This window comes from Phalacrocorax carbo, chromosome 1, assembly GCF_963921805.1.
Source record: "Phalacrocorax carbo chromosome 1, bPhaCar2.1, whole genome shotgun sequence".
Taxonomy (NCBI): Eukaryota; Metazoa; Chordata; class Aves; order Suliformes; family Phalacrocoracidae; genus Phalacrocorax; species Phalacrocorax carbo.
Genome location: NC_087513.1, coordinates 150,341,973 through 150,366,959, shown reverse-complemented (window position 1 = coordinate 150,366,959; position 24,987 = coordinate 150,341,973). Strand labels below are relative to the sequence as shown.

Genomic DNA, 24,987 nt, shown 5'->3' with positions numbered 1-24,987 from the left:
GGCCAAACAAAGTCAAGATTTTTTTTCCCTATTACAAATATGAGGTTTCTGATTTTTTTTAATTGTGCGTCAGAACAAATCCCAGATATTTTTTTTAATTATAGAAAACAAAAGAGATCATGTGACTTAGCCTAAGGGTCAGGGCAGCCTTTTGACTGGGGGAGGTACAAGTCCCTGCTCACATATTTGCCCTAATGAGTATTTTCTTGTTTGTGTAAAGCAGCACCAGCCATAGCAGCCTCCATGACAGGAGGTCATGAGTGCCTTTTCCCTTCAGCACCACTTCTCCACCAAAATATCAGCCTTTCTAGCAGAAACATCACTGAAGTGGATATGTCGCAATGGCAGGTTGCAGGATCAATGAATTACCATTTTCCTGCAGAAAAAGCCGTCCCCTACTCACGTCCCACTCACCTCCCTAGGGGGTTCAGGTTGCTGGGGCGGCAGGGAGGGAGGCTTGCCTGTGAGCCTTGTGCCCTGGGAGGACTTTGGGGTGGGGATGGAGACCACCATGCTTCTGCAGCAGCCCTGGCCCAGTGGGGCTGGGTTTTAGAAGGATGCTGCTGGCAGATAAGACCATCGTCAGCTAGAGGGAAGCTGACCCAGTGCCATGCTGGTAACAAGGAGGCCAGGGGACAGCTGGCTCAGCACCAGCCAGTTGTGGGTGCCCTGGGGCTGGGCAGGGAGACCGCATGGTCCCCTCAGCCCCCCACAACTCTTAGTGCCCCTGTTTTCACAGGAACGCATGCCATCCATGCCAAGTGACTTGAAAAGAGCCTTTTCTTCTTTCTTTTTTCTGCATAGTAGCCTCTTTTTCCTGAAAACCTTTTCAGAGAGCTGATGGCCCACATGTGTCTTTATGTAAGGTGAGAAAGCAGGTTTGAATACAGACTTCCAGATGTAGTTTCCAGATAAACAAGTCTGTAAGAGACAGATAGCTCTTCATTAGACTTCATTGCCCCCACGTTCTCAGCATGTGGTGCCCCCATTAACAAATTAAAGAATCTTCTATGTACCCTCTTGTCAATGCAGCTCCCACTGGAAAAAATCTTGTTTTTGTGCCCAAGCAATGAATTATTTTTCTGACACAGTTGCCAGATCACAGGGGCAATTAAAGTTTTATGTGTAGCTTGAGCTGTTCTCCCTTCCTTTTGATGTTTCAGGTAAAAGGAAGAAAAGAGTTGTATCATTTTAACACTTTTTACATCTCTCTCTGAAGTAATTTTAAGGTGTATTTGCAAGGTCAAAGTGATAAAAAACAGATATGGGAAACAGTGTAGTTCGTGTTGTCCTACAAAAGTAATATTGTTCTCTGCAATATTTTTTCACAGCAATACAAACTGTAACCAAGGCTACAAAATAGATTTCTTCATCTCTATGTTTCCGTTTGCTTATAGTTCTCTAAGTTTATTCTCTCCCTGAGCTTGCGCTGTCCTCATTGTCATTCAGTGATGGGCTCAGGGAATTGTTTTCCTCCTGAAAGAAAAACGCAGACCACATCTCTTTTCACGAGGCCGGAGACAGACTGAACTCTACTGCTGAACTCTGAAGCCCGTGAGGCCCTGCAGTGAGGATTATATGCTTACGGCAGCTAAGAAGGATTTGGCAGCATCAGGAGCATACAGAGATTATCTACTGAGCTCATGCAAAAAACTGTGATAATCTGTGGAAAAGGCGGTTGGCAAGGTTCCTCTCATAAACCCCAGGAACTCAGGGCAAGCGCTGGGTTTGTTGGTGGCACATACAGCCGGCCCACATTTATTTATCTGAAAACTTTTGTCTGTCCATCGCTGCTGTTGTTAGTAGTGGAGATCTTGGATGTGGATTCGTGATCGATACCGACTTACCAGCTACTCTGGAATTACATTTGTAACTGCAGACCTGCTAACCAAACTGCTTCTTAGAAAAGCGCAGAGGAGAAATGCATATAGAAATATCAAAATGGTGAAGTTGTCTGACACAGCTGTTGTGCCTTTCCCTCTCGCAAAGTTAAGTTTTGTGTCCTTGAAGTGTATCTCCATCAGTGTTGAAATTAAAGAAATGCAGAGGCACCAAAACCCCCCCTCTCTACAACATTAAGAAGTATGTATTTCTGTACTTCAATCCATGTATTTGTTTCTCTCCTTTTTTAAAAAAAATTTTTTTTTAAACGGAAAAGTCAGTGATAGAAAACTACCTTTTGCATGTGTTAATACTGAAGCCACAGACTTAGAATAACAGCTAAGATCACCCATCAAAAGCTGTGAGCTTTAGCTTAGACCACCAGCTAGGGTAACCTCATTGTTTCAATGTTCCCTATGTTCATTCCATTTACTCATGGATGCCGTAAGTATCATGGCACTGCTACCTTATCATATAAGTAAACTATCAAAGTCGAAGGCTGGCTACCACAAATGATGCTTTTTCTCCTTTGGACATCATGAACTAAGCATTTTCTGCCTGGGGATCAATTTATTTGTTTATTTGTATCTGCCGGTTCTTGGGAAGAAGCTGCAAAGACTATAGAAGGGCCTTTCGTCTGGGAGGAGAAATATTTGAGTAATAGGGTCCCAGGCATCTCTTTTTCTATTCCCACAAGCCAAATTTGTGCCTCGCAGTCTACAGGAGAGAAGCTGAGACAACAAGTCTCTAGCATTTCTTGCTGTGGTTGCCACTGGGAAAACAGTCTTCCTTTTCCTGTCAGCGTATGAGTGTATTCTTAACAGCTATTAACAAATATGGCCTGAAAGGCAAATATGGCTGTAATTAGCAACCCCCTCTAGTCATGACGAGGCTTGCTGCATGTTGCACATCTGATCCACAAAGACACAGGTCTGTGTTTTACACCTCCTCTCTGGAGACACCCACACAGTCTAAACAAAAACATGAGTCAGGATCAGTGGACGGCTCGGCGGACAGGCTGCCGGAGATCCCAAATTGCTTAGGAGTGATTGCAGGCTCCCAGCAAAAATACACCTCCAGTTCCTTCCCGCTTGCCATTGCGTGTCATCCCCCAGGAGAGAGTAATTTGCTTTAGTCAAAGCACAGCAGAATATGAAGGAAAGGTGCAGCATCTGCTAACTCATTAAGAATTAATTGCTTCTAATGATTAGGGGCCATAATAAATGGCTACTCTTTTTCCTGCTTCTTGGCAGAAGCTGGCTGATTGTCCAGGCTTTGCATGTCTTCACAGATGTCGGCTAAAGACAAAAGTGATCTTAGCACTAAAAGATCCCTTGTTGTGTGGATAGGATTAATGTGTGACAGCTAATACAGTGCAGGTATAAATTAACATGCTTGAGAGTTGACAGCAAGTGCAGGAGCAGCCTGGTATGTCTTGGTAGATACTGTCAGGTATCATCCCAGCTGAGGAGCTACCTACGGCTCTACTGCCAGAAACCTCCTGCATCTGCCTTCCCCCACTCCTGTGTTAAAAAAAATAAAGCACCCAGATACACAGAATGGTATAGGTTGGAAAAGACCTTTAAGATCATCGAGTCTGACCATAAACCTAACACTGCCAGTTCACCACTAACCCATGTCCCTAAGCACCACATCCAAACATCTTTTAAATACCTCCAAGGATGGTGACTCAACCGCCTCCCTGGGCAGCCTGTTCCAATCCCTGACAACCCTTTCAGGGAAGTAGTATTTCCTAATATCCAATCTAAACCTCCCCTGATGCAACCTGAGGCCATTTCCTCTTGCCCTATCATTTGTAACATGGGAGGGGCCCAAAACTGCACACAGTACTCGAGGTGCGGCCTCACCAGTGCCCAGTACAGGGGCACAATCACTTCCCTGCTCCTGCTGGCCACACTGTTCCTGATACAAGCCATGATGCTATTGGCCGCCGTGGCCACCTGGGCACACTGCCGGCTCATGTTCAGCCGGCTGTCAACCAACACCCCCAGGTCCTTCTCTGCCAGGCAGCTCTCCAGCCACTCCTCCCCAAGCCTGTAGCGTTGCATGGGGTTGGTATGACCCAAGTGCAGGACCCAACACTTGGCCTTTTTGAACTCCTTAGTGTTAGCCTCAGCCCATCGATCCAGCCGGTCCAGACCCCTCTGCAGAGCCTTCCTACCCCTGAGCAGATCAACACTCTTGCGCAACTTGGTGCTGCCTATAATCTGACAGAGGGTGCACTCGATCCCCTCATCCAGATCATTGATAAAGATATTAAACAGAACTGGCCCCAACAGTGAGCCCTGGGGAACACCACTTAGGAACAGCCACCAACTGGATTTAGCTCCATTCACAACTCTTTGGGCTCAGCCATCCAGTCAGTTTTTTACCCAGCAAAGAATACACCCAGCCATAAGCAGCAATTTTTCTTCAAGAGAATGCTGTGGGAAATGGTGTCAAAGGCTTTACTAAAGTCTAAGTAGACAACATCCACAGGCTTTCTCTCATCTACTAAGCGGGTCACCTTGTCATAGTAGGAGATCAGGTTAGTTAAGCAGGACCTGCCTTTCCTAAACCCGTGCTGACTGGGCCTGATCATTTGGTTATCCTGTATGTGCTGCGTGATGGCACGCAAGATGATCTGCTCCATAACCTTCCCCGGCACTGAGGTCAGACGACAGGCCTGTAGTTCCCCAGATCCTCTTTCCGGCCCTTCTTGTAGACAGGTGTCACATTTGCTAACCTTTAGTTGACTGGGACCTCCCTGGTTAGCCAGGACTGCTGATAAATGATTGAAAGTGGCTTGGTGAGCACTTCTGCCAGCTCCTTCAGTACTCTCGGGTGGAACTCATCTGGCCCCATAGATTTTTGTGTGTCTAGGTGGTGTAGCAGGTCAGTAACCATTAAATAAAATAGAAAATAAAGTAAGCATTTTGGGTTTTAACTCCAAAGGAGGAAAAAAATCTCAACAGAAAACAACACTGCCAATTTATAGCAGTGTACTTGAATAGGGGGGATGAATAATCAAATTTAACTTTTTGGTATTCTAATTTGGGGAAAAAGTGTCCCCTGGAGTTCTAATCTGGCCATATTCTGCACTTTTGAACAGGCTTTTTCCAGTAAAAAAAGTATTTCCCATATGTTTGACATATTGCTACATATAATGATGTAATGCTGGGGGGGGAAAGTACGTTTACATACAAAACATAACCCCGCATGCATATTTATATTGAGAGACAGAAAAATATTTTATGTATATATGTACAACTCGATGCTTTCCATTTTATGTAAATAAATGCCAAACGGATGGAGAAGATTGTATTATACATTAATGGGATACACTTCTTTGTTTCCATTTTTCAGATCTGGCCATGATTGCATATAAGTACCTCAAACAGCAAACATTTGGGCAACTTGAAATCAAATGAAGTATGTTTTTACTGTAAGATATATTCTTACTGTAAAGTTACAAATTCAAGCTTTACCAGTGAAGTTTTTGGTCCTGAGCAGCCTCAGACCCGATTTATAATAAATATGATTTTTTTGTAGTATCAGTGGAGACACAGCCTTAATAATATTAGCATTTAAAGTGTAACAAGCTCTTTTATAACTAGGATTCAGTTTAACAGACATATGCGTTAAGACTATATCCTTGGAAGTTTTCCAAGCAACTGCGCTGTCATAGCCAAAGCCTTCGACCAACCCAAATGTTTGACAGTTTATACAATTGCATGACTATTTTCCATCTCTTAACTCCAGATTTAGGACAATTTATCTCTGATTCTCTTTTGTTTCTAGGTTTCAAAGTGCAATTTCCTGCAGAAATGAATATACTCATAATTCAGGTTGTCCACCCACCCACCCAGTTACCTGTCTCAGCTAGCCCAATTGCTGGAAGGAACATATAAAGCAAGTTCATAGCTTGATGCTGGATTGATATAATCTTTGCTTAATCTACTTAGTGTTTAAAAATGTAAATGTTAGTGGCTATTTCAAATACTAGAGTGCTGCTCTCATGTAGGTTGTATGCTCAAATGTGGCACAAAGCAGTAATTGTACTCTTCTGGGAGACTAAAAGCCTTGCAGTGTCTGAGACCTGGAAAATGTAAGGAGTAGTTTACATCTGCAAGGACCAAAGTGTTGCAATTGTATCTCAAACATTTGCAATCTGAAGCTGTAAAATCCTCAGGGCATATTATGTGCTGTAACAATGCCATTAAATATGTTGTATCATGCTAACGAAACAATTTGTGCCTCCTTTTCCTGTCTCTTTTTTTTTCCTTTAGAAAGAAATCCAGTACATGAATATGTAACATTAGTTTTTATTCAAAAATATTCATGGGAAAAAATGAAATAAATTAGCACATATGTTTATAACAGAGATTGCAGCCTTTCTTTTCCCTAACCATTGTAACAGCACTTCAAATATAAACTTTGGCTTCTGCCTCGAGTTTAACCTCTTAAATCTGCAGTTTGCTTTTCAAGAACAAAAACCATCTGATGCTTCCTAGGGAAGGGAGCTCTGGGCTTTCTCAGTGGTTCCTCAAGAGCTGGCAAGGAAGGTGCAGCCCTGGCATGCCAGCTGCCCACGGTGCTTGCTGTTGATTTGCTCCCTGGCTCTGCTTTTGGCTGCTCTATTTAGATCTTTCCTACTCTAATCTGATCTAGTAGGGTCAAGCACTAAGCGGGGTGGACACAAGCCAGGCTAATGATCCCCACCCCTCTTTCATTCAGCGGTAGAGATGTAGCGTTCAGATCCTCCATGGGAGGATTCATCGACAAGGCAAGAAGTGCTGGGGCTCAGAACGGGTTCCCCACCTTTCTTAGATTTTTATAAAGGTTGCAAGATCAGGCTCCCTCATGCCATGGATCTTCTCAAAGAGGAAAGAGGTGTGCAGTAAGGGTGTGTAGTGTGTTCATGTGTGTGTGAGCGCACGTGCACATCTCCTCCTCTCTTTGTTTAGACCTCCGGGCATCGCTTCCATGTAACCTTTGTTCTGCTTATGAGCCCTTCTGTTCTTATTTTGGCAACTCACACAAATATTTACTCATGTTCATAAACAATCACTGATTCTATCTTTTCAGGTAAAATATCAAGAGAGCATGGCTCACCTGGGTGAACGCAAATGGACTCATGTGTTCCCTTTTCTGGTGGTAGGTATCTATGTGCGTACAGGTCTCTCCAGCCTGCAAAGATAACTGCATTCTGCTTGGGTCTTTGCAAACATTTGTGAATTATCATGGCACAGCTACAGACAATTTAGGGACTGAACCCCGATACAGTGATTGGTTTCCATTCAGTAAAACACCTGGGCATGTGCTGCTTAGACTAAGGCTGCTAGGGAGCAGGGAGAAGAAGGACCCAGAATGGAGCAGAGGCAGAAGGTGCTGGAAGAGCCAGTTAGCCTGAGTGTCACATGAAGCACAGCCCTATCCTGGTTGAAGCCCGAGGCAGCGCATTATCTCAGGTTGCTATAATTGTCTCTTGCAGTCACATTTACAAAGGCTCGTTAGAACTGGGAGGGGTGAGGGTGCAAACTCAGGCGTTTGCTGTGCAGGAGAGCATGAGAATTTATAGGTCAGGAATCAGTCTTCTGTATTTTGAGGAGTAGCTATGCCAACAAGCACAAATGTCAGTGAAGAGAGAGAAACTTTGTAAGAGAAACTCTTAGAAGGACCAGGTTGCTGATAACTGTATCTGCCTCCATCCCATGTAGTGGCACCACGTCTGTTTCTGAGCTTTAAGGGTGTTTCACGCTACAATGTGGGCCCTACCGCCTTCTGAGCCACAGCAGCCTGGCAAGGGGAGGGGGTGTGGCGTGGGGGGCAAAGGCAGTGGAAGTGACAATGCTGTGGGATGCTCTCTGGTGGCAGGTCTCCCTGGTGTACTCTGCCAGCGCCGAATACTCCAACTGCGGTGAGAACGAATACTACAACCAGACCACCGGCATGTGCCACGACTGCCCCAAGTGCGAGCCGGGTGAAGAGCCTTACATGGTAATTTCAGCTTCTGCTGCTGTACGGGGACATGTCTGGCACCAAATGCAAAAAACCAAATACTTTGTTACATGGCAGTAATGTATGGATAGGAGAGAAAATGGGGAAGGGCAGAGATGCTTAAGCTGGAGCACTCACACCTGCAAGGGTGTCGTGGGAGTGCGGCACCGTGCATGCACGCTGGGAAACCGCATCCCAGGAGCAGCCTGTTAAAACCGATATTGTAAAAGTTGTAAGGTAAAAGTTTCACACACAGGCTCTGTCAGTCCATTCTCATCTCAGTAGTTATTTAAAATCTGATGCTGCTGTTCCGGCATGGTGTGATAAATCGGTTAGTCTAGCATGCTCGCTGGCCCCCCACACAGAGAATTTAATTTTGCTCTCCCGCTGAGATATTTTGGCACTAAAGGAACTTGGATGCTTCTGCAACATTTTAAATTATGGTTCCTAAGTAACCATTTGATTTACAGCAGATAATTGTTGCTTATTAAAAAATAAATTACTAAAATCCTGTTTGGTTTTAATGGGGTAAACATCCTATTGCAAGAATTTCACACAGTTGGTAGTCCTGAACAAGTATGTTTTAATAATAACCAGTTGGGTTTAGTTTTATTTAACCTAAACGTTATGTTCAGCTGGGACATGTGAGTTCAAGGGTTACAAAATCTCATCCAAACATCGCCCTTTGTGATGTTCCCTCTGGCCTCTCCAAGCATGAAAGCAAGATTGCTGAGATCCCTGCTGCAGCAGTGTTTCCCCTGTAATCTTCTTCTATACTCTTCAGGTTTCAGTTCACTTTCTGTTTGAGCAGCAGCTGAAATTTACTTCCATGGCTAGCTGGAATATGATATACATAGCTCTGGGGGGCCACTTTCAAGGAGTGCCATGCCCCTGTTCCCCTTTTCCCTCTCCATGACACGGCGTGCTGCATCCTTATATCCCTCCGTGGCCTTTTTAGGATAGACACTAAGAGACCAAACAACAAATGTTTTTCTCTTCATATGACATTGTGCCGTAAATCCAACGGGACAGGCTATGAACGTTTCCTTTTGCTAGAAGCCGTCGTGCAGCACAAGCCTGCTTTTCAGTGACCTCGTGTTGTTGCAGACATGTGGATATGGCACCAAAGACGAGGACTACGGCTGCATCCCCTGCCCTTCAGAGAAGTTTTCCAGAGGAGGTTACCAGATATGCAGGCGGCACAAAGACTGCGAAGGGTTTTTTCGAGCCACGGTCATGACACCTGGTGATCAGGAGAATGATGCAGAGTGTGGTCCTTGTCTCCCGGGGTAAGGATTTAACCGCAGACCTTTGCTTTACCCAAGGCACTGTGAAATTATTTTTTAATGTCAAAATCTCTGACAGCTTCTCTTCATATCCTAGCTCACTGTGGGTACAGTACTGGTGAATTACGCTTTTCAGTCTCTGCTTAAATAATACATTTAAAAGTTTCAAAAGCATGGGTGAATCTAGGGTATCAGAAGATGTCATTAACCTTACTGAAATCTCACTGAAGAAACAACTGTTGGGAACAATTAGAAAAACTGAAACTTGTCCTCTTACTAGAAGTGGAAAGGGAGCAGCTCACGTATCCAAGCACAGGTGTGCAGTGCCATTTTAGATGGTCTAAGAAATCCAGCTTGGATTCCAGCTGCAGCTTCAGAGGGCAACCTTGTAAGTCCTGCATCTTACCAATGAGCTCCATGAAGATGCCTTGGATACCCTGTAGGGTCCATGCTGGAATTATGGTGTGTTTAGGAATATAAAATACCTCCTCTCCAGATGTGACCAGCTGGCAGATTTGTCAGTCGTTGACAGCATTAGCTAACATAGCTGTTAGGTGAGATTTACCAAGGCATTTTAGTCTCTCAAGGTCCTTTCTAGCCAACAAAAAGGGGCCTAAGGAGCTGCTAATGTGGTGTGTATGCTGTTGTTCAGGGTCAAAACAAGTTCCAGGGCTAGCTGAAGGGACTTAAAATGGATGCTATTTATTAAATCCATCTTTTTAATGGTCTCTTATGTTCAGTATAATTCTGCTAGTACTGGTGAGAAAGCAGTTGCTATATTGAATATGTTAGCAATATATTCTTGACCATATTACCTTTTAAAGTCTGAAATTCAAGCATACATTTGCTTTCTCAACATTTTCTTTTGTAGGGTTGTCTAAAACACAACCTCACCTTACATACCTTTTTCAGTTTCTGCCAGTGCGCCCTTTTTGGTTTAGAAGTGTAATTCCTACTGACATTTGGCTTTTGTGCAGTTTGCAGATGCTGTATAACCCGCACTACTTATAGCGCAGGAAACCCTGTTGAAGAGGCCCTGCAAGCTTCCAGGTTTATTCTATCAGTGAGTCTGTGTGAAATTTTCACAGTTTACAAATAAAAAGAAGGACTTACTTAGCTGCCAGCCAAGCAGACTGATGATGTGATTTGCAAACAACTCCCTCTTGACTTCCCCCTCATACATCATAAAGAGCAAGAAAGTTAAATAGTGGCCACAGTCGCTGTTTTGCAATTTTGTCAGGACTAATGAGGTCACCCAGGTGGGAGTGGGGTGCTAGCTGAAAATAATCAGCTTGCACAGCTGGTGCTTGGGGAATAATCTCAAAACACTGTGTTTGCACAGGTGTAACCTGTAGCAGAAACTGGCCTGCCAGAGTCTGGCTGTGTGCCAATCCGTGTGCGACTCTCAGGTCTGGGGGTAGTTTGGCAAGGCCAGCAGTTAAGGAGAAACATCCTCTTACTCTGAGCGTGAAGAGATGAAATTCTCCAGATAAATTAAATATGGGCTAAAAGAAACTCTGAAGCTGCCTTGGCTCCTTGTGTGACTTAGAGACCCCAGAGGTTGCTCCTGTGTGATGGTGGGGGAAATGCAGAGCCCCCGCATCAGGGCAGAGAGCTGGCGAGCAGCACCGACTGACCCTTCCTCATTGCCCCCAGTTGGTACAGGGGCAGTCAGGCGCCTGGGTGAGTGGCAGCTGGCAGAGTGCTCCCTTGCCCAAGGTGCTAATCCCCAAAGAGCCCCTGAAGTCAATGGGAGGGAAAAATCAAGGTTTCCATTTCCAGAGGATTGCGCTTCTGTAATGCACTGCAGACCTTCCCGAGGTAACAGCCCGCATGCAGCAACCTATATTTAGGGGCATCTTATTCCTTTGCTATTTTTCACCAGCGCAGTAAAGCAGCCTGAGAAAAAGATGAGTATGTGGCACATTCTGACCAAAAGCTTTTAGACAAAACACCACTGAACTGGCAGCCTTTTCCCAGTGGCTACAAGTGCCTTTCTCTATAATTTGCCTTAACGTAGGTGCTGGATAGTTATATGTTTTTCCTTCTATTTTTTTCACTATTACTGATGATTAGTTTTAGGGAAGCAGGAGACCTTTGGTACAAGAGAGTGGGTCATCCACTGCTTCGCTGTGTCCAGGTTCCCTTACATGTAAAATAGAAATAACGCTATTTGTCAAGCTCACAAAAAGGTTGCAAGAGTGTGACTGGGGGTAATTTAAAGGCTTAGCTCCAAAGCTGTGATCTTCAAAACCAAAGTTCAGCTGCCAGTGAACTCTGGAGGTACCTAGGCCTAAACTCCTGGGACACTTCAGGCTTCATTCCCTCCTCCTGCCCTGAAGCTCTTCCATCATCATAAATAGGACAGGTCAAGAATGTGGAAATAAGGTGGAACTCAGACTGTTCCTCTCAAAGGGATGATCCATTAGGTGTTTCTGGAGTGTGACTGAGATCACAACCAGCTAGGAGCAGCCACAGTGGGTCACAGCAAGGGTCTCTTTCTAACCTGGTCATCTGTCTTCAGTGGCAGCCATAAGTGGAAACCCACAGAGGACTAAGAACAGGCCAAGTGTATATGATACATACCCCTCATGCTGTCTCAGCAGCTATTTTCAGCTTGGAGCAAGTCCCTGGTCTCCTCAGAAGGTGGAATTGCAAAGGGATCATTTTCTTCTAAAATGTAGTCAGAGGTCTGCTACTGACACTTCCCCTTTTTATGTGTTTGTCCATGGTTACAGCACATCCAGGTTAAATTCTCTTCTCTGAGGTGTTTTAAGAGAGGAATGAGCTCTTTCTTCTGTTTTCTGAATGAAAAGGTTTAGCCAGTAAATTTCTGAGAACATGCCCTCCACCCCAGTTCCAGGTGCCCTGGTACTGCAGGAGGATAGACCTAAACCTGGGGCCAAGTGCCTGAGTGTGCCAAGACACCACCAAAGTTAACCCAAGATAAACCCCCATGGAATTTAGTAGGAAACCACTTAAGTCTGGTTTTCAGTCTGGCCTTTACTCTTGGATTTTGCTTGTAATACTTCAAAATCTGACCCTGGCAGATGCTAAGGAAAGAGAAATAATGAGCCTCATAGTAGATGAATGACACCATGAAAATTCATTATTTCATTACTTGGCCACTTCTCCATAGTTAGTGATATAAAAGAATCACATATTTCCAACATCGCCTTTAATATTTGGTGTTTTGCAAAGTAGCCAGAAACATAAATCTGTTGCTGGTACTTCATAGGGGTGACTCACTAGTGTTTGCAGCAGCAGAGCTTCCTTCTCACGTGGGTGAACACTTGCTTGCTGTGAACGTCCTCTTCAGTTTTCTTTATGCATCCTCCACCATTCTGCATTGTGGTGAAAACCAAGAAATATTCCACCAGCTTGATTTAATTAACTCTTGGAAGGGCTGTTTGTCTTTCCTAAACCACTGTGGCTATAGACTGTGGATCCTAACTGTCCTGTATTTTTCTTTATAGATTTATATGTATCTTTGGCCTGCCACTCTTTTATTTTTTTGTGGTTTGGCAGTCATTTCCTGCTTATTTATTGACTGCTTCACAAGCTAACATTATGCAGGCCCCCATAGGAGTGGGAAGGTGAAGTTTTGCTCCTGAGACAAGGGGAGAGTGGCAGAAAGGGCACAAGAGACATTTAAAGGGAAGAGTGAGGGCACATCTTTTAAACCTTTTCAGTGAAAAATCTTTTAAATCTTTCCAGTAAGAAAGGAAGAGCCATGTTCAGTTTCCCGCTTTCTGAGGTGCCTCCAGTCCCTGTCCCCGCCTTGCATCTCTCCGTACTCCATTTCCTGGACCTGTATTTGTAACCAGGGTCATTTGTTAATGACCAACTGATTTTGATGGACAGTTTCAGCAGTAACTGTCTAGCAATGCATACATTTTTCCAGAAAAATCATACTGCACAAGCATAGACAGGTATGTGAGAGCAGAAAACAGATTCCTCATTGCATAAAGTGTTTATTATGTTAAGTACCTGTCTACATAGAATGGATTATGAATTTATGCACTTCATTAAAATTTGCGGTGATTTTCAAGTGATTTGTAAAGACGTATCCATAACGTTAACTGTGTATGATTTCGATGTAAATTACTCATTAGGTTGCCTGTGGATCCAATTCTTGCAAAACCAATTACCTTATTTCAACACTAACTTTATTAGGAGCTCAGAAGTTCAAATCATGAAAACCTTTCCTTCACACTGTAATTCCACTCTCAAGGACTAACTTAGAAACTACGCAGCGAGGAAGAAAACCTGTAAAACCTAATCTGGCTTTCCCTGCAAGGGTGATGTTTTCCTGTGTTTTTTATTCTGATTTGGCTCAGATTTGGTTCTAACGTTACGGAGAATACTCTTATGGTGTTTGTGGAGAAAATTAGCCAACCATATCTAACTGGTGGTCTTGCTTGAAAGATTACTGCTTAAAAAAATAGTGTTCCCTTATTTTGAAAAATCTTATTTCAGGGCATGCTGTAGACTGCAGCTTGAACTCAGCAGGGAGAATAATGTTGTTTTAGGCAATGATACTACTTCTTGTCATGTAGGCTTGATGGTTGATTAATTGCCTTTTAGGCGGAAAGGAAGAAGAGAAACACTGTCTCTATTCAGGCAGTTAAAAAAAAAAGAATAATCTTTGCATCAGATTGCTTATAAAAGTTTTCTTTTTTTAAAGATTACTTTATCTCACTATAATTGGTTGCTGCTGAACCATGCTCAGTTGTAGCATATTAATTTACACTGTTTTGCCTCATCTTGCCCTTCATTGCAGTTACTACATGCTGGAAAACAGACCTCGAAACATATATGGGATGGTTTGCTACTCGTGCTTGTTGGCGCCTCCTAACACCAAGGAATGTAAGTGTTTGGTAATTTATGTGCATTTCATAGAGTCATGTCATCTGGTTTTGACTTGAAATCATCTGGAAGCTCAATATGAAGTCTTTCAGCGATTATTATTATGCTCAAACAATAAGTCCATCTCCAGTGAAGCAATTTCTGCTTCCAACCAGCCTTGCCAAGAAAGGGGACAAATGCTGAACGTTTGGGGAGGGATCAGAACCTTTGATTTTAGGACCTGCTATTGTTCAGTTGTGCTCCAGTTTTTATCTGTTAAAACACCCCATAGGGGATTTATTATGGTTACTTTACCAGTAGGTACAGGAAGTCACAAATCTGTGTATTTTTAAAATTCAGTTTCAATTTAGCTATGAAGAAAAACATGGGACATTTTGAAGAGCTTAGTTAAAGTGCATCACACCTTTTCATATCCTTTGGGTTCAAAGTGATACAAGGGTTAATGCTGGCATGTGGTAGTCAGCACTGATAAGAGAGCTTGTTCTGTAGATTTCATTGGCAAAAGAAGCTGTAGTTTGCTAATGGAAAAAAATGTATGCGTGTCTGTGTGTGACACCCTAGCGGTACCTGTTTGTTTGCGTGTCATGTGTGCAATAACTTACCCATCCTCATGCCATGGAGAGGAGGGACAGCCACGCACCAGCACTGTAACGCAGAGATAACACCCCAGCAGACTGCTTTCTCCTTTAGGGGGTAAAGAAAGTGAGAAAAAAGAAAAGGAAAAGAGGTTCTCTGAATGAACAAATTACTTTGACAACCCCTCAGAGAATCTGGAGCAGAGCAGGAGAAAAAGCTTTAAAAAAGGAAAAAAAAAAAGGAAAAAAAAAGGAAAAAAAAAAAAACAGGAAAAAATGAGCAGTCCCCCAGAGAAACCTGATGCATCTAAAACCAAAATCCTGTCCATGTTCTGTTCTTTTAAGAGTCTTGATAGTGAAAAAGAATTACAATATTTTGCCTGCTTGATTTGAAAGCAGGAGTTGACAGAAAAGTCGCCAAGCATTTATTTGTGCACATAAATAGCAATTACTAAGTTCAGATGCTGCCGAACTGCGTACCATTGGTGCTCTGCAAGCCACTTCAAGGGAGGGTAGGTCACCAACAGCTACCACCTTTCCTGAAGTGCAAGAGGGCAGATGAGCCAGGGGACAATTACCACCTCACAGAGCTCCGGGTGAGCGGTAACGACCTCGGTGGAGGCACCCCCCTGAACTGTCTGTGCGCTAAGTGGCTGGTCCATTGCAAAGCCGCTCACCCTGCTTGGCTGCAGAAACCCACCCGGTCCTGAGACATGCACTTCTGCCCGAGACAGCGGAGCAGGCGAGGGCAGGGTGAGCGTGATTTTGGTGAGATAAGGTCTGTGTTAGGCGGTGAGGTAAGGGTGCTAGGGAGGACCTGAGTGTAAGGAGTGGGAAGAAGGTGGGGAGATGGGTGAAAACATGAGGTCAGGAGTCTCAGTGGGAGACGAGGGTATACAGTAAGAGGAAAGGATGCCGACACACCTTCTCCTACATGCATGTGCAGTCTGGCTGCCCTGTTGATGGGAATACAACCATACCTGCTGCTAGCCAATAGCCAGAAATGAATCACTTCCTCAGCTCTCATGGTCTGTCTCAAACATGCGCTGAAATGGGTTTTTAGTAGTATCAGACATGTTGTAGATTACTGATTTGGCAAGGAACTACCAGAAGATCTTAATGGCTATTACTCAATTCAAAAAACAAATCTTTGTCTTTTATAGAATATCTAGCAGAAACTATATATAATGTGCTTAGTTCTGTGGGGAAAGTGTGAGCTGCACAACTGATTAACTGCATGCAATTTTTAACTTGACAAACACAAGAATAAATATATGTTATATTTGGGAGGAATTTAGGCAGATGCATAAACTGACAAATTGACTGGGTAGTAAGAGAGGAGAAAACATTAGTCCTAGAAAGAGTAAACATTACCATTTTAACCAAGCCTATGAAAGCAACCATTTGATTACAAGCGTTCAGAAAGTGGGAAAGCTTCTTAAAATCCAAATCTCTCAAATCACTAAGCTCAGGTAATTTGGTTTATGATGTCTAAACCTCTGGACACTATTTGGAATGGCAGCTCCCTAATTCCCTGGCAATGATTTGTACTCCAGATGGAAAATCAGCCTTGCTACAGAAACCTCTTGAAAGGCTCTCTGGTTTTGTTGCAGGCAGCATATAATTTGGTATTAGCAAATGAACAAAAATAAATCCTCTTTATCACATGTTTCACTGTCATCAGATTATACCAATTAGAGCAAAGAAAAGGTGTCATGTCAGTATTGTGCAACTGCATAAATATTTGAGGGTTGCAAATTCCAAACTCTGAGCACATACCCTCGACGTGAGCATGCAGTTTCTGTCATAGGAAGGATAACACCAGCTCTTTGGTAGGATGGGTCCTCTATGCAGAACAACTTCAGTGTCCTTGCTCACCCCTCTGGCTGTCATGGTGGAAGACCTAGAAGGCCTTAGAGAACTCCAAAGGGTCCCAGGCATCTTCTGTTCCTTTCTTGAGACTTCAAAAATAGCATTGAACAGCATTCAGGAGCCTACATTTTACTGGGGAGCCTCTGCCCTAGGGTTGCTTTTTCTTTAAACAGTCCTGCATACAGCACACCGCTGGAGAAGGGTGACCCAACGGGCTGCAAGAAGACAGAGGTGGCAAATTAGTTAAAAATAGGAAACTGGGGGTGACAAGCTTGGCTTTACACTTCTAGACTGAAAAATGAGGGCAGACAAATCCAGTTTCAGGCCTTCGTTAGGCTTGAGACAGGGTTGGAGGGCAATGGTGCTTTCCTTAGCTGGAAAAATACCTTGCAGGGGAAGTGCCTCACCTGTGCCTTACAGGGAGCCAGGAGGAGACCAAAGTGGGGTACGTGTGCGTGTGCGCTGCTGCATGCAGACCTGCTCGGAGAATTTGCCTGATGTTACACTATATCTGGCAGAAAAGTATTTGGGTTTGATCAATGGGTGAACAAACAGCTTTCAGTTCCAAGAGCCTGCTCTGAAACGTTCATCTCCTACCCAGTCAATAAACCTTGAAATGGGTGAGGAAAAAAGATGAACACCCCGTGTCCCATCATCTAGAAATATTAGCATAAAAAGGACTGGAAATGAGAAAGAAATTCCCTGATGGGCCTGGGTCACCTTTATTTTTTTTTCCTCTCAAGGGACTTGAGACATAAGTAGCACAAAATAGCAAGGAAAAGAGGGGAGGAGAGGGAGATATTTCACAGAGGTCAGAGATTTAATTGAGGCAAACATATCACCAGGTGACAGTGTTGAAACTCCCTCTCTGGACGGCAGGATGGGAGCAATAGTGTTCTGCAGTGTGGGAGGAATACCAGGCTTCAGTGGCAGCTTGTGGGCAATGGGCACGAGCGGGGAAGGGCTGTGCATATGTGAACATAAGGATGTGTGTTGTGTAGCAGGAAAGCTTTTCTTTCTGGGAAAAGGGTAAACATCACAGTAAAGCCTGCAGTTTTTCATATCTTGTGCACTGTGGAACACCTGTGTAACACTTCTGGGCTCTCGGCACGCAGCTCCCTCAAGTCTGCTGTGTAGGAACCTCAGGACTGGTCTGCTAACCACAAAGGAGTACAGTGCCAAAACATGAAAGATGTGAGACCTTCCACTGTGCATGAAGCAGATCATTAGCCATCAGTGACCCTTGCGGACAGTAAATTGGGGTATGATACCTCTGTGATAAATAGCAGCACTGCAAAAAGTAGGGGAGGCAGGTTTCCTATACAAATCAAAGAACTAAGGCAATGAGCACCAAACCACTTTAAGATGTGGCTTGCCACAGTTAATGGTGCTGGATTTTCTGTTGACACCTCTGGAATTGGAGTTACTTGAGGTCTCTGACTGCATAGAGTGTTTTGTTGTGGGTGGTTTTTATTTTTTTAATCCAATGTAAATGTATACGCAAAGAAGATTTAAACCTACATGGAACATCTCTGGCAGAGAGGTACAGTTACTGCTGGAAGAAATTTTGTCTTTTAGCAGCTGCAATTCTCTATCAGTTTACATATATTAACTCTGCTCTTCTGTTCAAACTTTGATATTTGCCATTTTGGTTCAAAAATGATGGAGGTAAAAAACCCCAAACCCCTCTACAAAAGCTTGAAGAGCATTTAAGTTGTATGCACACAATTACATCAAATATGCAAATCCTTTTCCACTTGCAGATTATTGATCTAGAGAACTGCAGTTGATTGAGGGTTTTACTTTTAATCTACTGTATATATTCATGAATGTGCATGGGCACAAAATACTGTTATTTCCTCTCACCTTTTTTGCTGGTTGTATATGTGAAAACAGATGCAGTAATCAACCTGTGTAAGTTTTTAAGTCTAACACCTAATGATGATGGCTTAGGAAGATTTAAAAGAAGAAAAAGAAAAAAAAAGGAAAACATATGTAGTCAAGTTATTTTTTCATCACCAGAGAGCAAATGGCACCTAGAAACAGAAAATATCATTTTTATTATTGTATTGTTAGAACTCTAAAAACACCTAAAGAGGTGAGACGGAACATTTGACTAAGAGGCTGACGGCTTCATATGATGGGCTGTAATCAGAGGGTCACGTCCATACCCATGTACTGAAGTCTGAGAACTCAGCCTCCTTAATTGAAATGTTTAACACAAACAAGCCTAATGCCAAAAACACTTGTATTGGTGAAAAATAGTTCTTTCAGAGATTTTTTATTTTAACTCTCCATTCTTTGTAATATCACTGATTTTCTTTCCTTGCCAGCTTTGTCCTTTTGTAATACAACCAACATCGGGACTCTTTTTTCCTCCTGTTTCAAATTATGCTTACAAATGAATAGGCTTGTTAGCTGGAGCTAACAAACTTTTCTTCTTTTTTTTCAGTTGTTTGATCTCTGAACACCCCATTCCTCTTCACATGTGGAATGGGAGAAATGTTGAAGGCAGTGCTTTATTGTTCACTGGTGGTATGGCCTAATTCTCATTCCTTTAGGGTTTGTCTATATTAGGAAAGGAACCTAATCTTAGGACAAAATTGGCCAGCCTTAGCCATAAACCTTCAAGGGGAGGGATCTGAGAAGGAAATATAGGGTTTGCTGCCTCCAGCTGCTGGGAAAGCTGGGCCCAGGTATCACTCAGGAGGGCACCTGGTCCCAGTGCAGCTTTCCTTAAAGAAAACTCCAGTCACTTTGATGTTTCCACCTGTGCCAGAGCTGCAGCTCCCAGAGTGAGCACCACCCACCCGGGGGCAACTTTGCAGGTTTCTGCAGCGTTGCTCTGCCCAGGCTTACGCGCTGCAAAACCTACAGAGCTGCAGCTTTCCACCAGCTGTGCAGCCTGGCCACCAAGGCACAGGGGAAATGGGAGACCAGCACCTTGCGGGTCTGTTCTCTTCCTTTTGACGCTTCTGAAGTCACCGTAGTAGGGTTTAAATGGCAATTATCCCTTTCACGTTGCACAGAGGAAGGGGTGGTAACACTGAATTCCTGGAGGCAGGCTGAATTCGTGAAAGGTGTGCCTACGACCTTCCAGTACTGTGCAATGATTGCGGCTCCTGGTGCATCCCAAACAAAACTACAACAGATGCAAATAAATTGTCAGACTAAGGCCATGCATCCTATAATCATCTCCATTTCCCTGCCTTGGCCAAATAAAAAGAGAGAGAAATAGAACCGTTAAAGACATTACAGAAAACACAACAGCATAAAATGTTTCCTTTTATGTGTCTGAAGAGTAGTGGTTACTTACATTGAGAATGACCAGATTGAACACAGAAGTCTGGGGGACCTTTGCTATCACCATTTTTAGAAAGTTCAGTCTCAGGAATTAATTTACTTCATGTTTTTCCTGGTTCAATAACTACCTAAAGTAACTGAAGTATCTACCTGTGGCTCCAGGAAATGTTAGAGTAACTTGCCTTATAGTACTCTGGTTGTCCCCTGAAAATAAAAGACAGTAAAATAAAGAGCAGTCAGGCAGTCCTCCATTGTCTAGAATATGCTCTGTTACTAGCGATTTGCAATATTTTCAGAGTTGGTTAATGTTTGATTACTGAAGTCATATGAAGACGCCTTAGAGGGTGGCTTGGCTTTGCCTGCTGCTTCAGCTTCCGTGACTTTGCAAGTGCCCAGGGTTTCCATATGAAGTGTTGTTTCCTTAAGTTTGAAACCAAATTTTTAATGTAAGTACCTGAATACAGACTTACATTAATTTGAATATTCTGACCTCTGCTTTCTAAATATCCAGGTCTTTATTTATGACTAGGTTTAGTTATAATCCAGTTTTTGATTACTTTGTCAGCCATAAACTGTCTACTTTTATTGAGTTTCAACTCAGGAAAATTTATTTTTCATCTCCTATTCCAGGCTGCTAGTTATTTATTTGCGTGTGTGCTTTATCTTACTTCTCTCCTGTCAAGGAGCCTCAGTGATGGCACTCGCAGCTCGGCTGGCAGTAACGAGTATGCATTGCCATTCATAAATGGACCACGGCTGTGAGAAGGGGGGGCACATCAGGAGAAAGCAAGCTGCACTCAGTGGCAAGAAATAGATACATATATACACAAAGACATTTTTAAAACACTTCTTATTTCAGGATCACTCTGACAGTCTGTTGTATACACGCTTCGGGTATTTTTATAATATGGCATTAAGTACTAGATAAACTTCAAAAAAAGCTGTTGCTAGCTATGAGCAGCAGTCCCCTGCATGGCCCAGTAAGCTGACACCCACAGCAACATATGTCAGGAGCACATATGGTCTCCTACTGCACCAGATTTTGTTCACTCACAAACACTTGCAAGGGGGCATGTTGGTAAAACCTCCCCTCCCTGTGCCCTCCTCCTCTCACAAATCTGGTAGCTGCGTTCGTCACTTCTTATTGTAAATCTGTCTTGAGACAGAAGAACAACTGTAACAGCCCCGTTACATAAAGCAGAAAGGTTCTTTGGAACACATGAAAATTATTTTGTTGCCCATCATTTGTTCACTATGGGGACAAAAGGCTGGCTGAACGGTAATTTAAGTTAAAGCTATCTTTTGAGCTAAAAAACCCCAAACATTCAAATGTGAATACAAGTTCAATTGTTCTCCTAAACAATAAGTATATTTTTCAGATGAAACTGTATTTAGACTCCAAGAAAGTTATAACTAAATTACAGTTTTTGAATAAAAACCTTTATAAAGCAAAAGCTGACCAAACATCGGTGATAAACTTCTTTCCTAATGCCTTGATCACATTCCTACAATATTACTTGCAGGTGCCTAGGAATATAAACCACTCTTTTGCACAGCTATATTACAGCCATCAGTCTTTTTTTGTGCTTAAAATAGGGTTGTTTCCATATGTTTTGCTGTAGCACCTTGGAACGTCTCTGCCTGAACTGTAACTACATCTTTACAGATTATGTAAGTCTTATCTGTATTGGAATCAGAATTAATAATGTGATCGGGATGCAAAACTGGATGCGCACAGGAACCAGGGGCGTCGCAGTCATGGTGTACCGCTGGACTGGGAGAAAGCAGCAGCTACGAGTTCTGTTTCTTTTTGCTCACACAAAAACTGAAACGAACTCGACTCCTGCAGAAGCTGGCATCTTTGGTTCCTCTCGAAGTGCAGGTGCACAAATTGGCACTTTCTTCTAAGCCACATCTAAAGAAAAATCTTGGCTCATAATGAATATGCCAAATTATTAAATTTGATAATAGGTTTAAAATATGCATAACGACTAACTCCCACCTAGGCATGTGTAAAAGGCCATCATGTTCTAGCACCAGCCTTGATTTTGCTGCAACAGGCACTACAGAACAGCGAAAGCGGCCCCATTCCCGTGCAACTCAAAGAAAATTCCCCACGCAGGCTCTGGAGCTGAAAGTGCTCACTCTTGTGCGCGGGAGAGGCGAGTGCGAGTGCGTGCGTGCACAGCTTGGGCAACACGCCATATCCTGATGTGGGGTAGAGCTGGCTGAAGCGTGACGGTGATGCTGAGTGAAGAATGGATGACTTTCCTCCTTACCGTTCCTGTGCTACATGCTGCAGCGTGGCTTCCCACCTTGGAAGGCTCTGCTTCCTTTCACAGGCAGGTGAAAAACACGAGGTTAACAATACCAAGCGACTGAAAGATTGATTAGGCAGAAATACTTTGATGACTTCATATTTCAGATGAAGGAAAAGAGGGAGAGGAGAGTTTGATAAAACTCGCTTATGGAGGAGACGGGCCGAAGCTTGTTAGACAAACTGCACGCAGACAAAGCAGCACAGCTTGCCTGCGTTAACTGAAAGGCAGTGTAAGAAAAGCTATTGTTGACTTGTTGCAGCTTGCAAGAACTGCACGGAATTGCAATTGTCTATAATTGGATTTGCCAGGGGGACTGCAAGAACAGGCGTAAGCTGGACATGAAGGAAAGTGTTGGGCTACAACGCCGGCCATGTACTAGATTTCCTCCATTGTCTAGCCATGATGAGTAAATATAAAGGTTGAGACCAAGGGTGATTCAACTTCAGTTTCATGAAAAACTGCTGAAAATTTAACAAATTATGGGTCTTTAATGTCCACTACGTGAAGGTGACACCTTCATCTACTGATATCTAGATGCTCTACTGCTACACTGAAGTTTCTGGAGCTCATAACTAATTCTTCTTAGAAGGAAGTCTGGCAGAGAGAAGGGACCAGAGGCAAGATTTGCATAATCTGCCTTTCATTTACATAATATGAAAAGCATCTGAATTAACAAATTAGTATATTTAAAACTTTATGAAAACGCTTCTTCGGTTTGGAAAAAAAAACCAATTTTAATAAATGAATCCATTTCCTTCCAACAAATGAGGTTTAAAAGAAGTTTTACCATTGTGAAAGAAAATTTCCTTTGAAGACATCTGCAACTCATACTTTGTGGCCACTTTAAGAGTGTACATTTCTCATTCACTACATGCAGCGGCATTTTATGTTAGGTCATACTTTTTTTCTTTTCAGAAAGCATTTCTCGTAATTTGACTAACATCTATATTGCTTTGTTCTTAACCATGGAACATTTCTCAGACCATTCCAGGCTGCTTAATTTCCTGTCAAGTTTACCTGGTGGGTTTGGTTTCTCATAATATTTACTAGGTCAAAAGAATGGCACGATTAGTTCTCAGCTGCTCTAGTTGCCCAACTAGCTTGTGGAGCCGTGTGCTGTGTGCACCTTACCGGGTGCCTGGGACAGCCTTTTGCCTTTAGGTCTGCTGAATTTAATTATCACTGGACTTTTTCCATAGACAGCTAATACAAAGCAGGAGGGATTTCATACCCCCTCCAAGGCAGAAGATGTTTTTCAGTGTCTGTTGATGGTAGTTGTTTGCATAACCTGCATACTGATGATATTAAAGATTGTTTGTGAATGAAGAGAATTCTTTCTCCCAACCCTAATATTTTTTTTTCCGTTTTGGAATGCTATGCCAACACCATCCAGTATGAAAGCATTCCGATCAACTGCCTTATTCCCAGTAATATTCAGTATTGTGGGGTATTGTCAAAATATGTAAACTTATGACTTGGTTTCCTGCTTTGAAAACTTTGTGTATGACACCATCTGAAAGATTAACATTAACTTTTAAACTTAACTGTAGAATTTAGACATGGAAACTGATATTGGACAATGTCACACCTCTGACACCGTGAAGTGTTCCTTTAAGTTCTTCATTTCACTGTTTTTTGTGGATTTCCCTCCCCTCAGAATATAGATTTGGACTGACAGGGAGAATCATATGAAATGTACTGCCCAGCTAGATTGCAGGAAATTCTGATACTCCCTTTTATACAGCTCCATGGAACAGAAAGGCATTCAACACTAATATTTGTCACCTTTCCTAGGTTTTCCTGTGGTGTCATGAGGGTGGCATACCATCAGAGTTTCACAATGATCCTGCTAGTGAAGGATGCTTGTGAGAAGCGTTAATCTGATGAATCTACCAAGTGGGACTTGGGGTCTGCAGTTGCAGATAATGGAGCGGGGGTTGTAAACAGTTTGAGTCTTCAACTGGGCCCTGGAAAACTTACTGCTAACCAGGACAGATTTGTAATACGGGAATCTGTATATAACAGTTGGCCCTCTGTGTGTGTGTCCAAAGGTGCTTGAGTTTCTTCTAAGTTCATAACCATGCAGGAGCTTTCACTTCTTCCCCTTTCTCTAGAGGCTGTGCAAAAACGTATTCTGTAACACAACTTTCAACGTGATAGAAATGCAATCAAGCTAAGTAAAGGCTCCGTTTACTTGGGCCAAGCTATGACTGGACAAAGTAACTGTGGAAGTTCATGGCATTTCTTTTTTGATTGCAGGTGCGGGGGCTACCTCTGGCATTTCAGCCATTTTCCCAAGTACCTCTGGCACAAGCACTTTCTCGCCTTACCAGCATGCTCACAAAGGTAAGAATGCATTCTCACATTTAACTTAGAGGCTGTTTGTTTTGAAAATATCACCAACAAAGTGCAACCAAACTGAAAATATCAACTGTGGATTTCATTGCCACTATTTCCAGATTTCTGAAACCGCTATTAAAAATAATTCAGAATTAGTTTTTAGTCAGATGGCCTTAAAATGGATTTGAGCTGTAGTCAGTAATACCAGCAATAAATTTAGCTCATTATTTGTAGCCAGACAGAAATGGCACTATGCCTCAGCAAAGCTTAGCTTAGACTGGTGAAAATAATTTAATGCACAAATATGGCCAGTCTTTTAGTGAGCTAACATAAATAGTTTTCCAGCATGATTATTTGGTTTGAAAGATTTGTGAGCCTGAGAAGACACAACAGGAAAGATGCCGTTAATAGGGTACTGACAATGCTGATCTTCCTGGTATTGTCTGGAAACATGATCATGAGGACCATGTTTTCAGAAAAATTAAAGCTTCCATGCATTTTAGCATATCTGTCATTGTCTGCATCGTTTGGTGGCTTCTC

The 24,987-nt window shown here is 42.9% G+C and overlaps 1 protein-coding gene across 2 annotated transcripts in view; it reads left to right on the top strand.

The window, feature by feature from the left end:
* EDAR (ectodysplasin A receptor) overlaps positions 1-24,987 on the top strand; it is a 75,568-nt gene that overhangs the window by 41,132 nt on the left and 9,449 nt on the right. For both annotated transcript variants that reach the window (XM_064439756.1, XM_064439747.1), the window contains exons 2-6: positions 6,970-7,038; positions 7,759-7,881; positions 8,989-9,170; positions 13,951-14,036; positions 24,367-24,453. In XM_064439756.1, coding sequence (XP_064295826.1) covers positions 6,988-7,038; positions 7,759-7,881; positions 8,989-9,170; positions 13,951-14,036; positions 24,367-24,453 — 529 coding nt within the window. In that variant the 5' untranslated portion in view covers positions 6,970-6,987. The remainder of the gene's footprint in view (positions 1-6,969; positions 7,039-7,758; positions 7,882-8,988; positions 9,171-13,950; positions 14,037-24,366; positions 24,454-24,987) is intronic.